Source organism: Haliotis rufescens, unplaced genomic scaffold (assembly GCF_023055435.1).
Source record: "Haliotis rufescens isolate VD_foot unplaced genomic scaffold, xgHalRufe1.0.p SCAF_5, whole genome shotgun sequence".
Classification (NCBI taxonomy): domain Eukaryota; kingdom Metazoa; phylum Mollusca; class Gastropoda; order Lepetellida; family Haliotidae; genus Haliotis; species Haliotis rufescens.
The window spans coordinates 59,945,135-59,967,870 of NW_025964223.1; the positions used below are offsets into that span (position 1 = coordinate 59,945,135).

The following is a 22,736-nucleotide window of genomic DNA, read 5'->3' on the forward strand; positions in this document are numbered from 1 at the left end:
AACGTCCAAAACGCACCAATCTTAACGTCCAAAACACGCCAAACGTAACGTCCAAAACACGCCAAACATAACGTCCAAAACACGCAAAACGTAACGTCCAAAACACAACTCTTATACCTGTTTCAGGGTGAGCCATCGTAAAGCCATGTCATGTTTTTTTTCATTTTTAGCCACCATCAAACATGGGTGTGAGTTTTTTGTCCGGCAGTGTAAGAGCTGAGTTGTGGTGTGACATTAACATTTACTCCGAACCAAATAGGTTATCACACAGTCGCACAGAATGCTTGTGAAATGTACAAAATATGGCGGGTTCTACCTATATCGCAGGACCTTGCTTGCCCTTTTCGCAAACACCTAGTGTCATCACTGATTTTCAATGATCCATTCATATAATTTCACCTTTATTTTGCCTTTCTCGCCAAAGGGAATGTTTCGGGAGATAATCGAGGTGGATTATTCTCTGACGCTGACGGTTTTTTTATATACCTCGGGATCACTGTGAACTGATTGAGTATTCCAGCTACATCTGGTTCTTCCCGTGTCTGCATGAGGCAACTAATGGTTGATAGCATTAAGGACGCCGAAAATTCTACGATGACACACAATCAACCCGGGTACTCTTTTTTACCACCTAATCCTCATTGTAGCCTTCTGTCACGACGATCATCACAGGATAGGCGGATCCCACGGAATGTATGGTCATAAATGCTGACTAGATAAAACAAACTGTCCGAAAAATATGGCATTGTTTGTCATCGTGTGCCGCGGAGCCTAACGAAGGTATCATGGGTGTCTGTTACAGAAATAACCACTTATATTTCCACGCTTTGAAACTTTCCTGTGGATACGAATTCAGAGCAGGCTGGTTACTGTTATAACACCCGATACACTTGTGTATAGTGTAGCCATGACAACAAGCTTATATAACCTTCCTGCTTGGAGGTCAGAATCGAACGGACGTTAATCACTGTTGTAAACTGTCATTAAATATGTGTGTCGAATTTGTAATATAAAATATAATATATTTGTATTCTGTGAAAAATACCACGCCGCCCTTCCCTCCAGTTCGAAGTAAAACAACAGGGAGACAAAGCTGTTGGGGTATCGGGGGAAAGGGGGATCCCAGTTACCCCATGGTTATCTTAAAGGTTATCCCCAACCTAACCCAGCATCTACCGTCGTTACTATTATCCACATTTTTGTTCTATCCATACTTTCACTTGCATTTTCTCAAATCGCCGTAATTAAGATGATGTGTCGGCAACTGTGCCGTCGAACGACATTCATTCATTCTTATAGTGTGCGTGCGTGCGAACGTGCGTGCGTGCGTGCGTGCGTGCGTGCGTGCGTGCGTGCGTGCGTGCGTGCGATGTGTTCCCTTGTCATCTGTGATACTGAGAGAGAAACTCGCCCAGAGAGAGGGATAGGGAGATATTGTTGCACTAGTACTGGGGGTTCAACATATCAGTATTGATTTTCTGGAGCTATGTCGTCCCGATTCTAGTCAAGGCTCTCTCTCAACGATCTGAGATACTGCGTAGATACAATATAGTGTCTCGTCTATGTAGTCAGCCGCTGTGTTGCCAGCGATAGTAGTTCATGCCGCTCCTCACATAAAGGACAAATAGGCTTCATCTCACCGTGGGGAAATCGCTGCGCATCAGGTTCTGTTGTGGAACTTGTATTTATCCGAAACAGTCCACCTACTGAAGGTGAAGTGAGGTGAGGTGAAATTGGGTTTTACGTCGCGTCCAAGATTATTGCACTTATATAGCGACGTGCATGCACGTGTATGTGTGTGTGTGGCTGCTTGTACTAGTCCGGACTGATGCCGATTTATAGTGCTAGCTCACTGAGATACCATGCCGCAGTTTAACATGAATACCCCACTCAGACACAGTATACTGACTCCGAGCCGACCAGTCCTTGTTTTAGCCCCTTAATGTCGAGCGCCAGACAGGGTAACAACAAGTACCATCTTTTAACGTCTTCTGGTATGACGCGGCCGGGGATCGAACCCCGGACCTTCCGCTCTCCGGGCGGACGCTCTACCACAAGACCACGGAGGCGGCCACCTACTGAAGGGAACCTTCACGAGTCATAACATGGTTCGAATATCAAGGATGCAAGGATACCAGAGTTGGTGTATTGACGTGACAATGACGTTTAAAGGCTATGTCAACTGGCCGTTGTGAAGAAATACGATACCATACCACCATACGATACCATACCATATCATACCATCATACCTTACCGTACCTTACACATTACCCTCCCATCCATCATACCATACCTAACATACCATACCATACACCATACCCTCCCATCCACCATAACATACCATCCATCATACCACACCATACCATCCATCACACCATACCATGCCATCATAACTTACCGTACCATACCATACACCATACCCTCCCATCCACCATAACATACCATCCATCATACCACACCATACCATCCATCACACCATACCATGCCATCATAACTTACCGTACCATACCATACACCATACCCTCCCATCCACCATTACATACCATCCATCATACCACACCATACCATCCATCACACCATACCACACCATCCATCATGCAACTACTTTAATCACTAAGAAATGAAGGTCGTCTGGGCTACCCGGATGACAACAACCTGATGTAGCCTAGTCCAGATGATATCACCCATATGTACCCTAACTCGGAAGACAACAACCTAATGTAGCCTAGTCCAGATGATATCACCCATATGTACCCTAACTCGGAAGACAACAACCTAATGTAGCCTATTCCAGATGATATCACCCATTTGTACCCTAACTCGGATGACAACAACCTAATGTAGCCTAGTCCAGATGATATCACCCATTTGTACCCTAACTCGGATGACAACAACCTAATGTAGCCTAGTCCAGATGATATCACCCATATGTACCCTCACTCGGATGACAACAACCTAATGTAGCCTAGTCCAGATGATATCAACCATATATACCCTAACTCGGATGACAACAACCTAATGTAGCCTAGTCCAGATGATATCACCCATTTGTACCCTAACTCGGATGACAACAACCTAATGTAGCCTAGTCCAGATGATATCACCCATATGTACCCTAACTCGGATGACAACAACCTAATGTAGCCTAGTCCAGATGATACCACCCATATGTACCCTAACTCGGATGACAACAACCTAATGTAGCCTAGTCCAGATGATATCACCCATATGTACCCTAACTCGGATGACAACAACCTAATGTAGCCTAGTCCAGAGGATATCACCCATTTGTACCCTAACTCGGATGACAACAACCTAATGTAGCCTAGTCCAGATGATATCACCCATATGTACCCTTACTCGGATGACAACAACCTAATGTAGCCTAGTCCAGATGATATCACCCATTTGTACCCTAACTCGGATGACAACAACCTAATGTAGCCTAGTCAAGATGATATCACCCATATGTACCCTAACTCGGATGACAACAACCTGATGTACCCTAGTCCAGATATCATCCTTATGTACCCAAGTCCAGTGATATCATCCTTATGTACCCTAGTCCAGATAATATCATCCTTATGTACCATAGTTCAGATGATATCATCCTTATGTAGCCTAGTCCAGATGATATCATCATTATGTACCCTAGTCCATATGATATCACCAGTATGTACCCAAGTCCAGTGATATCTTCTTTATGTACCCTAGTTCAGATGATATCACCCTTATGTACCCTAGTCCAGATGATATCATCATTATGTACCCAAGTCCAGGTGAAATCATCCTTATGTACCCTAGTCCATATGATATCATCCTTTTGTACCCAAGTCCAGATGATATCAACCTTATGTACCCTAGTCCAGATTATATCATCCTTATGTACCCTAGTCCAGATATCATTCTTATGTACCCGAGTCTAGATAATATCATCCTTATGTACCCAAGTCCAAGTGACATCATCCTTATGTAACCTAGTTCAGATGATATCATCCTTTTGTACCCAAGTCCAAGTGATATCATCCTTATGTACCATAGTTCAGATGCCATCATCCTTATGTACCATAGTTCAGATGATATCCTTATGTACCCTAGTCCAGGTGATATCATCGGTATGTACCATAGTTCAGATTATATCGTCCTTATGTACCCTAGTCCAGACGATATCATTCTTATACCCTTGTCTGTACCTTGGACGGCAGGATAATATCGCCTAACCTGTCCGATTTCACCTTCATGAACTTAAGACTACGTGATATCACCATTATAAACCCTTTCCCTAGGTGATATATTTTACATACACGTGACTTGATGATTTTGATAAGGGTTTTCTTGCACACAGCATCTTGGTGTCTATAATACAGTGAATCACGTGCAGTGCTACAGTGGCCCACTCACAACGACGGGTGACTTTTAGACACATTTGATACAGGCCTTCAGTTCAACAGCGGAAAATTGGATCATTTGTGTGCAGATTGTCTGTCGGATCTCATCTCGCGAGATCTCGTGATTCTCTGCAGTAGCCTACTTTCTTGCTTGTTTAATTATCACCAGGGGAAGTCACCTTAGAATCCTGTTTTCATTTGATAATTATGTTTTTTTGGGCATCGCCACGTTTACAGGGCTCCCTGAAATGGCGTCCAATCTCTTTGCATGTCAACTGTACAACATATACCTCTCGATAATGATAATTTACAAACCGAAATATCTATCGACTGAGGATGGCGTTTTCCACGTCACCTCTTGTGCTGCCTGATGGCGTTATTGTACGCCGTGCGGAGGTACCCTTTTCACAGTTTTAGTCAAGTCCACTCTTTTCAAGGGGAACATGGTATCCCATGGACATTTTGTAACATGTCGTTTTCTTTAACAATAGTCCCTTATTAATCTGAATATAAATGTGGAACATTTAAGTATAAATGCTTAGCAAGACCTTTCATGGAACGTTGATACGTTGTCATACAGTAGTATTTCATCCAAAGGAGATATTGAGTTTATACTTCATGGACCCGTGTTGATATATTTGACATCACAAGACAATAAAAATAGTCTCTGTTAGTTGTCCAGCCTTCACAGTGACCATCTGTGGTAATCGCTTACCCTCTTGCACAGGGGTGCAGTTGGACGCTCTTATGTATATGCATACACAAGTATAACGTGGACAATGCTTGACATTTAGTGTGTCTGTTTGAAATTTGGTGTGTCTGTTTGACATTCGGTATGTCTGTTTGACATTCAGTGTGTGCGCTTGACATTCGGTGTCTGTTTGTCATTCAGTGTGTGTGTTTGACATTGGGTGTGCCTGTTTGACATCGGGTGTGTCTGTTTGACATTGAGTGTGTATGTTTGACATTGGGTGTGTCTGTTTGACATTCAGTATCTGTTTGACATTCAGTGTCTGTTTGACATTCAGTGTCTGTTTGACATTCGGTGTCTGTTTGACATTCAGTGTGTGTGCTTGACATTGGGTGTGCCTGTTTGACATTGGGTGTGTCTGTTTGACATTGAGTGTGTATGTTTGACATTGGGTGTGGCTGTTTGACATTCAGTGTCTGTTTGACATTCAGTGTCTGTTTGACATTCAGCGTGTGTGCTTGACATTCGGTGTCTGTTTGACATTCAGTGTGTGTGCTTGACATTCGGTGACTGTTTGACATTCAGTGTGTGTGTTTGACATCGGGTGTGCCTGTTTGACATCGGGTGTGTCTGTTTGACATTGAGTGTGTATGTTTGACATTCAGTATCTTTTGACATTCAGTGTCTGTTTGACATTCAGTGTGTGTGCTTGACATTCGTTGTCTGTTTGACACTCAGTGTGTTTGTTTGACATTCGGCATATCTGTTTGAAATTCCGTGTGTGTGTTTGACATTCGGTGTGTGTGTGTTTGACATTCGGTGTGTCTGTTTGACATTCAGTCTGTCTATTTGACATTCAGTATGTATATTTGACAGCAAGTCTGACCATCCGATTCCGCATACGACAAGTATAGTGGCCTTTTACGGCAAGCATGGGTTGCTGAAGACCTATTCTAACCCGGATCTTCAATGGGTATATTTTGTTGGTTATATGTATTTGACAGTTACAAAGACTGTCCTTTCACCTTATATACACGACATCAAACATTTCTGAGCAGCCTCAGAGGAAGTGAACAGTTTGATTTAACGCTGCTTTTGAGTTGACTTATGGACCACAGACAATCACGCAAGACGTCCAGATTGGGGGGGGGAGGGGGGGGGGGGGGGGTGTGTGTAGGAGGAGGATGGGGATCACGATAGGTCAGGGGCAGGTGAAAGGGGAGTGTGGTTTGAACAGAGAATGGGAATGAGGGTAAGGGGGGTTGTTCTGAAGGGGGGTGAGATGTGAACGGAGGATAGGGCTGATGCGGTTGCAACTGGAACCACGTCGTGATGTGTATTTGTGAACTGAAATAGGTCGTATCCCGTTTCTCTGACAATGTTATTCTGGTACAACAGACAAACGCTGTGCCAAGATGCGAGGAAAAACTCAGTCTGTGTACCGTGATGGTGTATTCTTAGCTGCAGGAGTAGAGATGGAGGCAGTCGGTGTCCTGTGATGTAATCAACCGCGGGTCCTCCATGCACTGTGGCCACGTTGAAAGGGGGTTCAGCAATCACGACACACACATGGCAATAACACTGTGAGACTTTCGCTGACGCTATCGATTATATTAGTTCAGTGTTCACCTACTGAAATGGAATAAAAATTGATTTGACAAAACAAATGCCAAGATAGAGTTTGAAGGGTGACAATAGGAGTCACTCAGTATCGATGTGAATACCCCGAACTTACACCCTCTCAGTGTATATTACAAGTTATGTCGCAAGGATAGGGGCGTTGGGGGAGTCTAGTGGTTAAAGCGTTCGCTCGTCACGCCGAAGGCCCAGGTTCGATTCCTACATGAATACACTGTGTGAAGCCCATTCCTGGTGTGCCCCGCCGTGTTATTGCTGGAATATTGCTAAAAGCGGCGTAAAACCACACTCACTCATTTAGTTTCCGGAAATATTACGGCGACGACACACGGGGATTATTGCTATTTAAATGCATCATGCAGAAGATTTTGTCTAATATGCAGGAATTAAGTCTTGGCTCAACTTATATAACAGAAAGAAGTGGATACAATTTTGTTCTGACTGTTACAACAGGAATTGCCATACCTACAACATGTCGTCAGCACACGTTACTTGTGAGTCAACTATTTTCCTGATCTAGGCGGTTGTAAAATGCTTCCTTGAGCCTTCACTCATGAAATGCGCTACTTGAGAAGAGTATTCCTATCAACCAATTCCTCAATTTCCCAATTTTATAGGCGTAAACTGACTAAAAAGTCCAGTTTCCACCCTTGACGAACTAGGCTGGAATTTCCAGGCTCGATCGTAGCGCCACCAATGGCTATAATGAGTTATGTCCCTTCTTTGTCCTCCTATTGACCAATCAGATTCCATCACTTATATCACTTGCATTGCTTCAAACAAAACCAGTCAGGACTATCAGATCGATAATCAAGATCTATATTGTAATAAAACGGGTGTTACCCCGCGAAGCGCATCAAATCACTTGAACACCTTGATTAAAAACATGAAAAGATTTGCAAAATATCTGTCGACGCCCAATTGGTATTACATATGCTTTGCAAATCCTGTCGACCGAAATATGCACGTTGAAGTCCCTGTTTGTTTACGAACCGGATTTCTTGTTCGTTACGCGATTTTGACTATGCATAGACTCGGTAGTCAAACCAAAATGTAAACCCGGAATTCCAGCCTTGTTCAGCAAGGGTGGAAACTGGACATTTATAGTCAGTTAACGTCTTTGCCTCTGGAAGATGCCAATTCCACGGCGTGATGAAACACCCTTCTTCAAACAAGAACACCCCGTAGCATAAATGTACCCTTCCAGTGAAATTACTGTAACGTTACAGTCTTTTTATAAGAGTGGCTTCTCTTACTTCCAATTGCCTTGGCCTCTGTTCCCTGTCTTGTAACATAGATATTACAAATACGAATACCGCCTAGGCACTGACTATTTTAAACGAGAGTGTGGTAAATTACGTCAAACATGCTGATAAGAATACATAAAGACCACGCCTTAGCCTGTGTGACCTGCGAGTCTCACTGCACACTTTTCCAACAAATTCTATAATATATAATGGTGCCATTTGTCTGAACATTGTATCGTTTAAGTTAGGCAACACTTCGTTATGTTTTATGTTGCTAGGTAACAATAAACATATTTTCCTTTATGACCAGTAACATGCATTCTCGCAATGGAGAGATAAAATAATGTCTGTAGACACCGTCGCTTAGCTTAAGGTGCGAAATACGTTCCAACTTAAATGTTCTTCACAGGTTTAAATCTTGTTTTCTCAGCGTTTTCGACACAAGTAATTTGCAGGCTTACGTCAGCAGGTGATTTCCGAACCAAGAACATTTAGCCACATGGCATCATGGGGTATTGGGCGTTGTTAAGTGTGTTTACTTGTTGCTTAACACCGTCATATTCATGCCATGTGACGGGGTCGCTAAATAATAGCACCGGCTATGATGGTGAGGATCTGCAGCCCCGCCGCACACTGCAGTCCATCCATCCACTCCACGATGCTGGAGAAGAACACGGTGTACGTTATACGTTTTTGTCTATTTGTTGTTTAACGCCACACTCAGCAATATTCCAGCTATATGACAGTGGTCTCTAAATAATCGAGTGATTGACATCATGAGCATCGATCCACGCAACTGAGATACGATGACATGCATCAACCAAGTCAGCGAGCCTGACCACCCGATCCCGTTAGTCGCCTATTAAGACAGGCATTGTCGCCTCTTGCAAGAGGCAAGGGTTGCTGAAGATCTATTCCAACCCGGGCGTCTTCATGAGTGGCAGTGGGGCACGGGTGGCTGTGCAGAGTTGCGTCCCTTGGGCACGCCAGAAACCTATGATTGTGGGTTCGAATCCCGGTTCGCCCCGATTATGTTTCTAGGTTTGTCAGCACCGTACCCGTGCTCGTGGGTTTCACCGAAGTGGTAAACGTCTGAGACCTGCATCACTTCGGGCTTTCCTCCCGCATTAAGCCGACACGCCGTGATATAACTGGAATACTGTTAAAAGCGGCGTAAAACCCAACTCACTCACTCATGAGTGGCGCGTTGTAAGGTGGTATGGCTATTTGTTCAAGCTATTTACTCAAGCAATGTTGTCTCGTGACTGAGTCACCCTTCAACAGGTCCTCCTAATGTTTCACCGTCAAAGGATTTGTTCCGTTGACACCTCAAACCATACTTACTGGCGGTGGGTGGTCGAATGGGTGAAACTTTGACTCATCACGCAGGTCACCCTGGGTTCGATTCTCTACAAGGATACTCTGTGCGAAAAGTTCCCCTCCGTGATATGCCTCCGTTTGTGCTGTATCATAAACTAATAATAATAAGAAGAATAACGGCATTTAGTCCTTATTTCCCATCGAGTACTGTAGCAAATAGTAAATTGGAAGAGGCTTGTCGTAAGAGGCGACTAACGGGATCTACTAGTCAGGCTCGTTGATGCATGTCATCGTATCCCAATTGCAGGGAGCGATGCTTATGATGTCAATCACTGGATTGTCTGGTCCAGACTCGATTATTTACAGACCGCCGTCATATACCTGGACTATTGCTGAGTGCGGCGTTAAACAACAAACAACTAAACAAAGTAATTTTGGAAACGAGATTAGAGAAGCGTTTCTCTTTGAGTATTTCATAATGGCAGATAACGGCATTTAGAGAGTTTAGATCTTTGGAAGTAAGCGTTTGGCTAAAACAACATTGAGACAATATAATATTATCAGTATAACTCTTTAGATATACAAAGGTGGTACAATGTGGAACAATTTGGCCTGCAGAGCCTGTCACCCGAAATATAATATTCAAATCGGCGTTAATCACAATTCACTCATCGAACATTAAAGGGAATATATACGAATATTCAAAATAACACTGGATAAACTTATGCGTCCATGCATTATGACATTATAAGTATAGTATTAGTACGAATGCTTGCATGACGTTAGATTCATGCATATTTAGTGTGACTTTAGAGGAATGAATACGAACATGCAGTATGACGTTCAACACTACTTCAAGACAGCCGGATTGGAAATAAGTATGTTATATTTATGCCGTCTCTTTTTTCCAGCATGGCTTGGAAGTCTTGGTATCGGGATCTCCTTGTTTATATCCCCGGTGGTGACCATCATATGCAGAAGAAAGAGTCCCCGTCTGTATGCCGTTATCGGAGGACTCATCTGCGCCTTGGGTTGTCTCTTTCTGGCCTTCTCCACCCAACCAGAGCAACTGTTCATCAGTCATTGTGTGGTCATGTCGCTAGGCAGTGGCATCACCATAGCAACGGCCAATATCATGGTGGGGAGGTACTTCCGGAAGAGGCGCGAAGTGGCCGAAATGATTCTCGTTGGAGGAACTGGCGTAGGAACTGCCCTGATGTCGGTCCTCTTTAGGGAACTCATGAGGTAAATGGTTCTCTTCTTATAGAAGTCTAGGCTAATGCCATTGTCCTACACGGACACACAATGTCATCTCATTGGTAAATTGAGAAATTAGCTATTTTCTTCAGGGGCGGTTGGGCAGCCTAGTGGTTAAGGTATTCGCTCGTCACACCGGAGACCCGGGTTCGATTCCCCACATGGGTACAATGTGTGAAGCCCCTGTTGTCCTCCGCCGTGATATTGCTGGAATATTGCTAAAAGCGGCGTAAAACAATACTCAACCACTATTTATTCCGAAAATGTTTGAATTCAACAGTAATAATGACCAATAGATATCGTATTTCTCTCATAATGATATCTCTGATATAAGAAATGGAAATCAATTATATGTTTGGCAAACCACAAATTCATCATTTATTGTGAGTGAGTCCCTTTCGGTTTTATGCTTGCCATGACAGATTAACTTAAGTAATATGAAAGAATCGGGTGATCCTTAAATTCTTTTGGGTAGTATAGCTTGGCTTCATGAGCCAAAGTGGACTTTTCTGAGATACGTAAGACATCTACAATTGCTCAATTTAGGAATACTGCAGTGTTTAGGTATTGATAACACATCGAGAATTTCGCTTTGAAATATTACATATATATAGAATACTAAATGAGCTCCCGTGTAATACCAATTTTATTAAACGAGTGAATAGTTGTGGTTTCTGACGAGCGAAAGCCATTATATTATATATTATATATTACTTGCCATTTATAACGTTTTTAGAATTATACTGTCGAGTGTGAATAGGCTGACACCTACACGATCCATGGCATAATACAATTGAGTTGAACAGAATAATACTTCAAACACGTCAAAAGTTGAAACGTATGAATTTAATACCATACAAAGGTCCAACTTTAGAATTCAGGCGTCCGTTCCAAAAAATTATCGTAGCGTTAATGTTATCGCATCTCACATACTTTAACTTAGACCAACGACTGTCGTTGCGCTACAGTACGAACGCCTTGTGGAACGGGGCCTTGCACCTCAAAGTTTACAATGACGTCACAATACCCGATGATGTAATTTGTGGAATTTTGTTGCAAGATCCTTCGGCGAAACAATGCCATGTGACGTCAGCCTAGCAACAAGGTTGCTGGGGTCATCGAGTGTGCATAAGCTCCTCTCAGTGATGTATCATCTCCACACGCAATGTCGTTGAATAAGCCAAGGGATGTTGAGAGCTTTCAATATTTTTCGTGAAACATTTTCCGGGAGTACATAAGCACGTGTTTTGGTATTACACAATGTGTAATACTGCTGTATGTTTATTAAACGGGTGATCTCTTCACGGGCAAGTAATAAATACAAATAATTCACCAATAGCTATAAACGTCATTGGAGTTCAGGTCAATCCTAATCCCGCATGTAGAGTAAGTACATGGTCTGTGGCTTGTGGGAATAGGAACGTAACTGAACTCATACGGTCAAGACGAACCCAGTATAGCATCAATGTAAAACATTGCCTCGTCGCTGTTCTCCACGACAGACTGCAGGGTATCATCATGAAGGTCTGACAAAAACTTTTAAAGAAACATAAAATTGAAGCTTCAACTGTGACAATAAATTATTAATGTTTTCATATGTCGTTATCATGGTGTATATATTTATCTATATCTCAAAACTGTCATGTCTTTCAAAAATAATCCGGTGTTTTAATGAAGTGTTGAAGCCCTTTGCATATGACGTGCACTGTGTGTTCTTCTCCAGCATCGTGGAGTGGATGCATGGACTGCAGTGTGTTGCCGGGCTACTGATCCTTACCATCATAGCCGGTGCTATGTACCGCTCTGCCTCGCTATACCATCCCCGGAGGAAGGTCATCCTCCACCTGAAGAGCCAGAAGAAGAATCGCAGGGACAGGGAGGCAGAGAAGCCGCCATACTTGGACTTCAGCGCCCTGAAGATGCGGTCCTTGCAGGCTCTCATGGTCATCTCCTCCATTGTCGGGGTCGGAATACACGTGCCATTTATTGTTCTGGTGGGTAGAGTACACGTGCCATTTATTGTTCTGGTGGGTAGAATACACGTGCCATTTATTGTTCTGGTGGGTAGAATACACCTGTCATTTATTGTTCTGGTGGGTAGAATACACGTGCCTTTGATTGTTCTGGTAGGTGGAATACGGGTGTCATAATGTTATGGCTGGTGGAAAACACGTGTCATTTATTGTTCTGGTGGGTGAATACACTTGCCATTTAATGTTCTGGTGGGTAGAATACACGTGCCATTTATTGTTCTGGTGGGTGAATACACGTGCCATTTAATGTTCTGGTAGGTGGACAACACGTGCCATTTATTGTTCTGGTAGGTGGAAAACACGTGTCATTTATTGTTTTGGTAGGTGGAAAACACGTGTTATTTATTGTTTTGGTAGGTGGAAAACACGTGTCATTTATTGTTCTGATTAGTGAAATATACGTGTCATTTATTGTTCTGGTTGGTAGAATACACGTGTCATTTGTTGTTCTGGTAGGTGGACAACACGTGCCATTTATTGTTCTGATAGGTGAAATAAACGTGTCATTTATTGTTCTGGGAGGTGGGAAACACGTGTCATTTGTTGTTCTGGAAGGTTGAATACAGGTGTCATAATGTTCTGGCAGGTGGAATACACGTGTCATTTATTGTTCTGGCAGGTGGAAAACACGTGTCATTTATTGTTCTGATTAGTGGAAAACACGTGTCATTTATAGTTCTGATAAGTGAAATACACTTGCCATTTATTGTTCTGGTTGGTGGAAAACACGTGTCATTTATTGTTCTGACAGGTGAAATACACGTGTCATTTATTGTTCTGGCAGGTGGAAAACACGTGTCATGTATTGTTCTGATTAGTGGAAAACACGTGCCATTTATTGTACTGATAGTAGGGAAACACGTGTCATTTATTGTTCTGGAAGGTTAAATACAGGTGTCATAATGTTCTGGCAGATGGAAAACACGTGTCATATATTGTTCTGGTAGGTATTATAGGTGACATTTATTGTTATGGTGGATGAAATACAGTTGCATCTCTTGGGCATACCAGAAACCTATGATTGTGGGTTCGAATCCCGGTTCACCCTTATTACGTTTCTGAGTTTATCAGCACCACCTGTGCTGGTGAGTTTCACCAAAGTAGTGAACGTCTAAGACCTGCATCACTTCCAGATTCCTCCAACATAAGGCTGGCACTCTGTAACATAAGCGGAATACTGTTCAAAGGGGTCTTACACCCAAGTCATTCACTGGCTCATTCATTGCTCTGGTAGGTGGAATACATGTGCCAATTATTCTTTTGTGAGTGAAATGGTAGATGTTAAGAGTTTGTTTACATTTTTATCAGTTTTTATCAGATTGACTTTCTTTTCGTCTAAACTCATATATGCACGTATCAATATACGTATCGTATTTGATATACAACATGATGTGATAAGTAAACAACACGTATTATGGTGATTGCTGCCCGTCTGTCCGCCTGCAGTTGATATAAATCTCTACCTTACATTGTGGATTTGTCAATGAGTCATGGAAACATGCTCATAGAATCTGATCAGATGTTAAACGTGGAGCATTTGTAAATAAAAGCGACAACACCTTAAATACAAATATCTGCAAAAAAGCAGAGTCGATTTTACGATTCCGACTATATCATGAGCAAGTTTTTTATGAATCACGGTCAAATGGTGATGATACCAGGTGTTTACGAAAATAATGTCCCCATTCCAAATTATAGTATTGACATCCACTTGTTGGGGTGATACTGAATTTTCAGTGGATAGCTATACAACAGATATGTCACACTCGGTGGACCTTGCCGACCACTGTCAGTTGCCGATACCCATGTGAGCTTTGACCTTTTGGGGATATCATGGGATATCACCCAGATCCACACGCACAAAGTAGACAAGGCGTTATTACTATTTAACTCCCATATTTCATCATAGACATTGTCGTGTCAATAAGATTGCTTTGAGCCAGATAGTCTGAAATGCGGTGGCCTATTATTTGAAGCTATACGCTATACCGATATGTTCATGTTTGTTTTGGTTTCCAGAACACGTATGTATTACTCTGAGAGCATCAGGACTTTTCTTGTGATCATCCTCGACATAAGACTGTGAATGCATGAAGGCTAACACTGTATCTTTCTACTTACAGCTCCACACAGCGTCCGAACATGGCGTCCCCGATAAGCAGCTGCTACTACTGAACGTATACCTCGGCATCGGCTATGCTGTCGGTTGTTGTGCTCTTGGCTATATTCTCATCCGGAACAGTATAGAGTGTTCCATCTCACGGCGTCACTTGTGTCAAACCGCCGCCATCTTTTGTGGTGTCTTCTCGCTGCTTCTCATCATGGCGGAAGACCATAACGCGCATGCGCTGTTCGCATGGGCATACGGCATATGTTGTGGAGCCTATTATTACAGTTTTAAGATGTACGCATATGAACTTGTTAAGGCCAAACTGATGGAACGAGCTTGGAGTTTTCTATCTGCTGTTCAGTGCTTTCCTTTCCTTTTTGGAGCGCCAGTGGCATGTAAGTGATGGAGGTTGCTTCATCTGTTCGAATACCTTATATTTTGTCATCTTTTTAACTGGAGTCACTTAGTCAAAGCCCGTATTGCTTCTTACAACATTGACTCTACACCAACCTTTCCCAAACCACCCCCGCCCCTAATACATGCCTGTTGTAAGAGGCGACTAACGCGATCGGGTGGTCAGGCTCAGTGACTTGGTTGATGCATGTCATTGTATCCCAATTACGTGTATTAATGCTCATAATATCAATCACTGTATTGTCCTGTCCAGACTAGATTATTTACACGCCGCCGCCATATAGCTAGAATTAGTTGGGTGACATCGGCCAACCCGACTAGCCCTCCGTACACACTGACGTCCACCCGACCACAGGGACACCCGCCAACCCCACTAGCCCTCCGTACACACTGACGTCCACCCGGCCACAGGGAGACGAGCCAACCCCACTAGCCCTCCGTACACACTGACGTCCACCCGACCACAGGGACACCAGCCAACCCCACTAGCCCTCCGTACACACTGACGTCCACCCGACCACAGGGACACCAGCCAACCCCACTAGCCCTCCGTACACACTGACGTCCACCCGACCACAGGGACACCAGCCAACCCGACTAGCCCTTCGTACACACTGACGTCCACCCGACCACAGGGACACCAGCCAACCCGACTAGCCCTCCGTACACACTGACGTCCACCCGACCACAGGGACACCAGCCAACCCGACTAGCCCTTCGTACACACTGACGTCCACCCGACCACAGGGACACCAGCCAACCCCACTAGCCCTCCGTACACACTGACGTCCACCCGACCACAGGGACACCAGCCAACCCGACTAGCCCTTCGTACACACTGACGTCCACCCGACCACAGGGACACCAGCCAACCCCACTAGCCCTCCGTACACACTGACGTCCACCCGACCACAGGGACACCAGCCAACCCCACTAGCCCTCCGTACACACTGACGTCCACCCGACCACAGGGACACCAGCCAACCCCACCAGCCCTCCGTACACACTGACGTCCACCCGACAACAGGGACACCAGCCAACCCCACTAGCCCTCCGTACACACTGACGTCCACCCGACCACAGGGACACCAGCCAACCCCACTAGCCCTTCGTACACACTGACGTCCACCCGACCACAGGGACACCCGCCAACCCCACTAGCCCTCCGTACACACTGACGTCCACCCGACCACAGGGACACCAGCCAACCCCACTAGCCCTCCGTACACACTGACGTCCACCCGACCACAGGGACACAGCCAACCCCACCAGCCCTTCGTCTAACTGACGTCCACCCGACCACAGGGACACCAGCCAACCCCACTGGCCCTCCGTACACACTGACGTCCACCCGACCACAGGGACACCAGCCAACCCCACTAGCCCTCCGTAAACACTGACGTCCACCCGACCACAGGGACACCAGCCAACCCCACTAGCCCTCCGTACACACTGACGTCCATCCGACCACAGGGACACAGCCAACCCCACTAGCCCTCCGTACACACTGACGTCTACCCGACCACAGGGACACCAGCCAACCCCACTAGCCCTCCGTACACACTGACGTCTAACCACACACAGGGAGGCCAGATTTGGTTAGTGGATGTCATCGTATACCAATAGCGTCGATCGATGCTCATGATGTCAATCTCTGGATTGTCTTGTCCAGACTAGATTATTTACAGACCGCCGTCATAAAGCTGGAATATTGTTGTGTGCGCCGTTAAACACAAACAAACAAACAAACAAACAAACAAACACTAGCCATCCGTACCCACCCGCATGGAGACAAACCTCCCCTCTAGTCATGAACGATGAAAGGAAGACAGGTTTAGTCTAGTAGACAAACATCCGTCCGCCGGAGACTCGGGTTTGAACCCTATAGGGTTGACGCGTTTACTCGTTATCTTGCCGTTTAATTCAGAACAATGTTACACAAAGATGGAGACCACAAATCGGCGCGCCACACACACCGCACAATGTGGCTGCGGTAGGGCCAATGTGCGATCGTTTTTCTTTCTAATATAGGAGTCTTTTTCACGGAACATCAAAGAGTGTTAACCTAACGTTTTCTAGCCTATAACTCTGCCACCAAGTGTGCGAATTGCATGTGGGTGGATCTGTCGGTAAAGTTATTAACATTCAAAATATATTATGTAGACTACAACCGAGTTTATCTGCATTGGGAAATACACACGAGTTCGCCTGTCAGCCGTAGCTTAGCTTGCTGGCAGTACCCGAAGACGTGAATTTAATATATATCGCTTGCTGTGGTCCACACTCCTGTCCAAGAATACATGCGACCTCGATTTTTGTAGCTCGGACAATGGCAGACAGAACACACGGGTGAAAGTTTAAGACGGTTTGAAGGTTAAATGAGTGTCGAAAGGGAATATGTTGGTAAGCACGTGACACTATTGCATTCCCAATGGTAAGCACGTGACACTATGGCACTCCCAACCATCGCGGCAGGACTGAAAAAAAAATGAACATCAAAGTTCATGGTTATATAAGTTGGCATCCATGGATGCTGCATGTCCCGTATGGGTGATCAGTCGTATTTTCACCGATGTGCATGCCGTTTGTTATACACGATCTGGGCGCACCCACGTCACCAGACACGTGTCCTTCAACCTCGTGTCGTCTGCTCTACATTTGAGAGTTACACAACACTGATCAGTATAAGGGCCGCGGTACACATGTTGCCGTATCATTGAAGTCGTTTCTGTTTCCTGGGAGGTTTTTCTTCTAATTGCTTGTCAGCAGCAGATATCAGATAAGGTGAGGAAATCTCACAAGGGCAGGGCTTTTATGTAAGGTGAAGGTTATTTCCATGTTGTGTAATGTCTCCACTGACCATCAAAATAGTGCCTGCATAGATGCGTGTGCGTGCGTGCGTGCGTGCGTGCGTGCGTACGTGCGTGTGGTTTAATCAGTGGTAATTAATCAGTGCCCGTAATGCTGTAGTGACGCATATGACAGATTTACCTCCCTTGGATTCTAGCTCATAATTGTAATAACGTCATACACAATCCATACATCGTTATTGCAAGTAGTGCATTTCCTCTGCGAACAACAAGCGTTCATGTGTTTATGTGATATGACAAACTTTTTGATGAAGGTATTAACGTACAACCGGTGTTGTGAATCCGCGTTATAAATAAAAAGTTAACAATAATAACTTCACAGACTGCTTATTTAATCAACACAAATAAAATTGTTGACAACGATACGAAATCAGTGACATCCTTCAGCGCAATAATTGATCGACCACAGGGACACCAGCCAACTCCACTAGTCCTCCGTACACACTGACGTCCACCCGACCACAGGGACACCAGCCAACCCCACTAGCCCTCCGTACACACTGACGTCCACCCGACCACAGGGACACCAGCCAACCACACTAGCCCTCCGTACACACTGACATCCACCCGACCACAGGGACACCGGAATATTGCTATACAATAATGCAGTCTAGGCCCACCCATTCTATTGTCAGACAATCAAGAAGCGGTAATCCATTAGTGGCCGTGCCTAATTTCTTTTCGATTTTGTGGAAACATAAAAGCAAAAAAAGCCTAGGTTAGCCAATCAAATGGTACGGAATCGTTTGAAATTTATTTATTTTCTCATCACTTCTTTCACAATTCCTGTCAAGTCATTTCACTAAGGACCCGTGGAGATCCGGATTAGAATAGGTCTTCAGCAACCCATGCTTGTCGACAATGTTTGTTTTGTTTTTGTTTGTTTGTTGTTTAAGGCGACTATGCTTGTCGTTAGAGTCGACTAACGGTATCGGGTGGTCAGGCTCGCTGATGTGGTTGATGCATGTCATCGTTTCCCAATTGCGTGGATCGATGCTCATGATGTCAATCACTGGATTATCTTGTCCAGACTCGTTTACTTACATACCGCCGTCATATAGCTGGGTCATTGTTCAGTGCAGCGTTAAACAACAAACAAACATTTCAAGAGGGTAGAGATAATAATTCAAACTCACTTTTTTAAGTCATGTGTAACGTTCTTCTACTCTGTTCCAGCTTATCTAACAAGTAACTTCCGAACGGACGCTGCGGGGTACATATTTTCAGGAGTCAACTTGATTCTTGGAGGCGTTCTGTTTTATGCCATGCCAGTGTTCGAGCGCCATCCCTCCAACCAGGTGATAATTCAGAAACAAAACAGCACGTGCTGTGCGAACGTGGCCGAGGCCGCAGCTCTCCTTGACCTCGAGGTGTCGGAGGGCGTCATCTCCAAACCTCTTAACAATGCTCAGTGCACGGTGACACATTCCAAAATGAAACAAAACGGGAAGGAGGGAGGTAAAATTCAAATGCAGTGTTATCTTCAGCACAAAGAACGTGAAAAGCCGAAACAAATTGTGTTGTCCAAAATTGCGGAGGAAAGCAACTCCAGAGGGTGCGACATGGCGCCCAACAGCGGCAAAGTGCCAGAGTATGTTTCAAATAAAAACGAATTCTCAGAATCCACAACAGATGGTCCGTCAGACAGTACGTTTTCTAACAACACGGACAGATCGAGCAGCAAAGATAGTAATTCTGTGAAAACGAACGATAGCAAGAAGAGTAAGAAGAACGATGTCAGGGTGGACCTGTTTGATCCACCGAGTCAGGAGAAAGAATCCACTGCAACTGTTTCGTATGATAGTGACCTGTACATAAATCTTTGTGAAGCACAAGTGTGACGTCATTGTGACATCATTCGGTGACGTCATTCAGTGACGTCACTGAAGCATCTGCACCGTGTCTGTTACATCACAATCATTCATCATTAGTCCTCGTTATAGTGAGGGCTTTGCCGGTGTTTCTATTACGAGGGCACATCAGAGTACATGTTTATTTGAACAAGTTGTTGAAGCAAGGTGTTGTGTTACTATCATTCAATATCGTACCGCCTTTAGAAACTGTATGATTCTGTCACATGTTTGTGAGATATTTCTGGCATCATGTAGTTGCATGTGCTCTTCTATTTCAGTTCAACACTGTCTGAAGCGGTGACCTTCATGAACTTGGCTGTTTCGTAAGCAGAGTTTCATGTCCAGCCTGAAATTGCATTGTACCATGTCAAGGTCGTGTGCCGGGCATCGATTGTGACAATTGATCACTTATCTCACTCAATTTTGTTGCAATCAAACGAGGAACAAGATAACAGTCAAACGTTATATTACAAATAAAAACAGTTAAATCTATTTAGCCCCGCGTCATGAACTTTTAGTGCTTCGCTTTAAGGCTAAGGAACATGCAAGGTTTGACAATTTAGGACACACATCACAGTATGAACTATGTTGAAATAGTCCAAGGATGTGCTTCGGCCTAGCTGTCAAAGTGTCAAAAGTGACGTCAAGCCCCCGAGCCCACCCCCACGAGCAGAAAATTTTCTGCACATACACAAACAAAATTTTCTGTTATATTTTTGTTATGATGAAAAAACATATTTTTCCAAAATAATTCTTGATACACTTCCTTGAATCCTCCCATTCCCCACAAAAGGTCCCCATGGTCTGCCACTTGTCCTGTAAACGCGAACGCACAAAAACACATTTTCCGATTTAACCTAATGCCTGAGTCGGCACACACACACACACACACACACACACACACACACACACACACACACACACACACCGGAATGCGATCAATGCATACTTTATGTTATTGGAGTGAGCTAACTGAATGATGCTACATAACACATACACATGGTATAGTCACTGAATGTCACTCGTGGAGTTATCTCCCTGTCTAGTGCTGTCGTCATGTTGTCGGCACGTGCTCTGCAACAGCTTGTGTGGATTAACATGTACTCAATCTCATCACTGTGTCGTCAATGATTTTGTCAAAAAAATAAACATTTGGAAGAAACGGTTTGAGAGGGGTTTTGTCATTCTTACTTTATGCATTCTGTATTGTGTGGAGGATGCATCACGATACGGTGCCGTAGCCAAGTGCTAATTGTGATTGATCTCCGAGGGTTCAAGGTTTTCCTTCACGACTGGCGTGAAGTTGGTTGGTTTGTTGTTTACGCCGCACTCAGCAATATTCCAACTATACGACGGTGGTCTGTAAATAATCGAGTCTGGACCAGACAATCCAGTGATTGATATCATGACCATCGATCCACGCAATTGGGATCGATGACCTGCTTCAACCAAGTCAGAGAGCCTGACCACCCGATCCCGTCAGTCGCCTCTTACGACAAGCATAGTCACCTTTTACGGCAAGCATGGGTCGCTGAAGACCTATTCTACCCCGGAACTTCACGGGTTTATTTTCTTGAGGATTAGAACGACTTTATTTTACAAAAGGGAAGAATGATCGTGTGTGATAACTTTCCTATATTTGCATTTTAGCAAACATCAGTGCTGATTGGTCAGTTGAAGCCATAACACGTCACAGTGCTTCATTGTTGTGACAAATACAATATAACGTCTTCCATTGTTTATGATGTCACAAGTTGATTACATGACGTCATCTGAACAATAGACTGCCTTCAGTAGGGATATACGTGCAAAATAAATTTGCAATGAATGATAAGTTGTAAACAATGAATGAGGTAGCTGTTCATCATTGTTGATGAATTATTTCATTAATTACTATAACTTTGTGGATCGGATCTGCAGTAAGTTTTTCCTGTACTGTATATTTGCGTTATGCACGCCTGTTATGTTGTTACGTGAATACAAATGCCCAATACAGACATCGGGGGTTCAGATTGGACCGGTCTCTTTGATCGCTACTACAATGTTGCTTGTAAGTAGTAGTAGTTGTAGTAAGGACGATCTAGCAGCTCAGTAGTTAAAGCGCTCACTCATCACACCAAGGACCGCGTTCAATTCCTAACATCGCTACAATGTGTGAAGCCGTCGGGTCTCCCCGCCTTCGCATTGCTTGAATATTGCTAAAAGCGGCGTAAAACCATATTCACTCACTCAGTTGTAGTACACTTAGATCAGCAGCATTAAAGGTGGTATTCGTATAGCAACTCGGGGAAAGACCTTTTCGTTATTCTTTCAGAACATAGCATATCACTAAAAACGTTAAGGGCCATCCGAATATTTCATATTGCTGTAGTTAATATGGCGTTCCATATAAACATGAAAGATAAAAATGGTCCTTTCCTTTATTTTAGTGGTATAAGAAAAGGTTTTGTTGAAACGTAAAGAGAATTCTGATTTCGATTTGGACAAAAATACAGCAAAAGCCAGCAGTGTTCTACTACTCGTAATATAACCCTGGTAGGGCGTTACCCTAGTATCCGGTAGTGGTTCTGCGCATGCGCGAAGAGGGTATATTGGTTAATGCCTGGGCATCCAATATGGCCTCTCTTCCGGTTCAATTAGACGTGCGCATCCAAGATGGCGACAGTTCCTGTTCTGAAAGGCGAACACATCCAAGATGGCGGGGAGGGTGGGGTTCTTTAGGGTTTGTTTTTTTGTGGTCAGCATGTTTTAAGTTTTCTTTCGGGAGAGTTGGGTGGCCCTGAAAAGGGTCGTTGGAAAGAAACTGGAAACTGGAAACTGGAAACTGTTGGAAACTGGAAACTGTTGGAAACTAGAAACTGTTGGAAACTGGAAACTGGAAAAAAACAAAGTTTAGCAGCATGCCATGAGCTAGT

At 44.1% G+C, this 22,736-nt stretch overlaps 1 protein-coding gene across 1 annotated transcript in view; it reads left to right on the forward strand.

The window, feature by feature from the left end:
- The window catches only part of LOC124140339 (monocarboxylate transporter 13-like), a 31,087-nt gene extending 10,099 nt beyond the window's left edge, over positions 1–20,988 (forward strand). The window contains exons 2-5 of the mRNA XM_046507874.2: positions 10,196–10,529; positions 12,265–12,535; positions 14,698–15,079; positions 19,145–20,988. Of these exons, the coding sequence (XP_046363830.1) occupies positions 10,196–10,529; positions 12,265–12,535; positions 14,698–15,079; positions 19,145–19,809 (1,652 nt within the window). The 3' untranslated portion in view covers positions 19,810–20,988. The remainder of the gene's footprint in view (positions 1–10,195; positions 10,530–12,264; positions 12,536–14,697; positions 15,080–19,144) is intronic.
- The last annotated feature ends 1,748 nt before the right edge of the window (positions 20,989–22,736 follow it).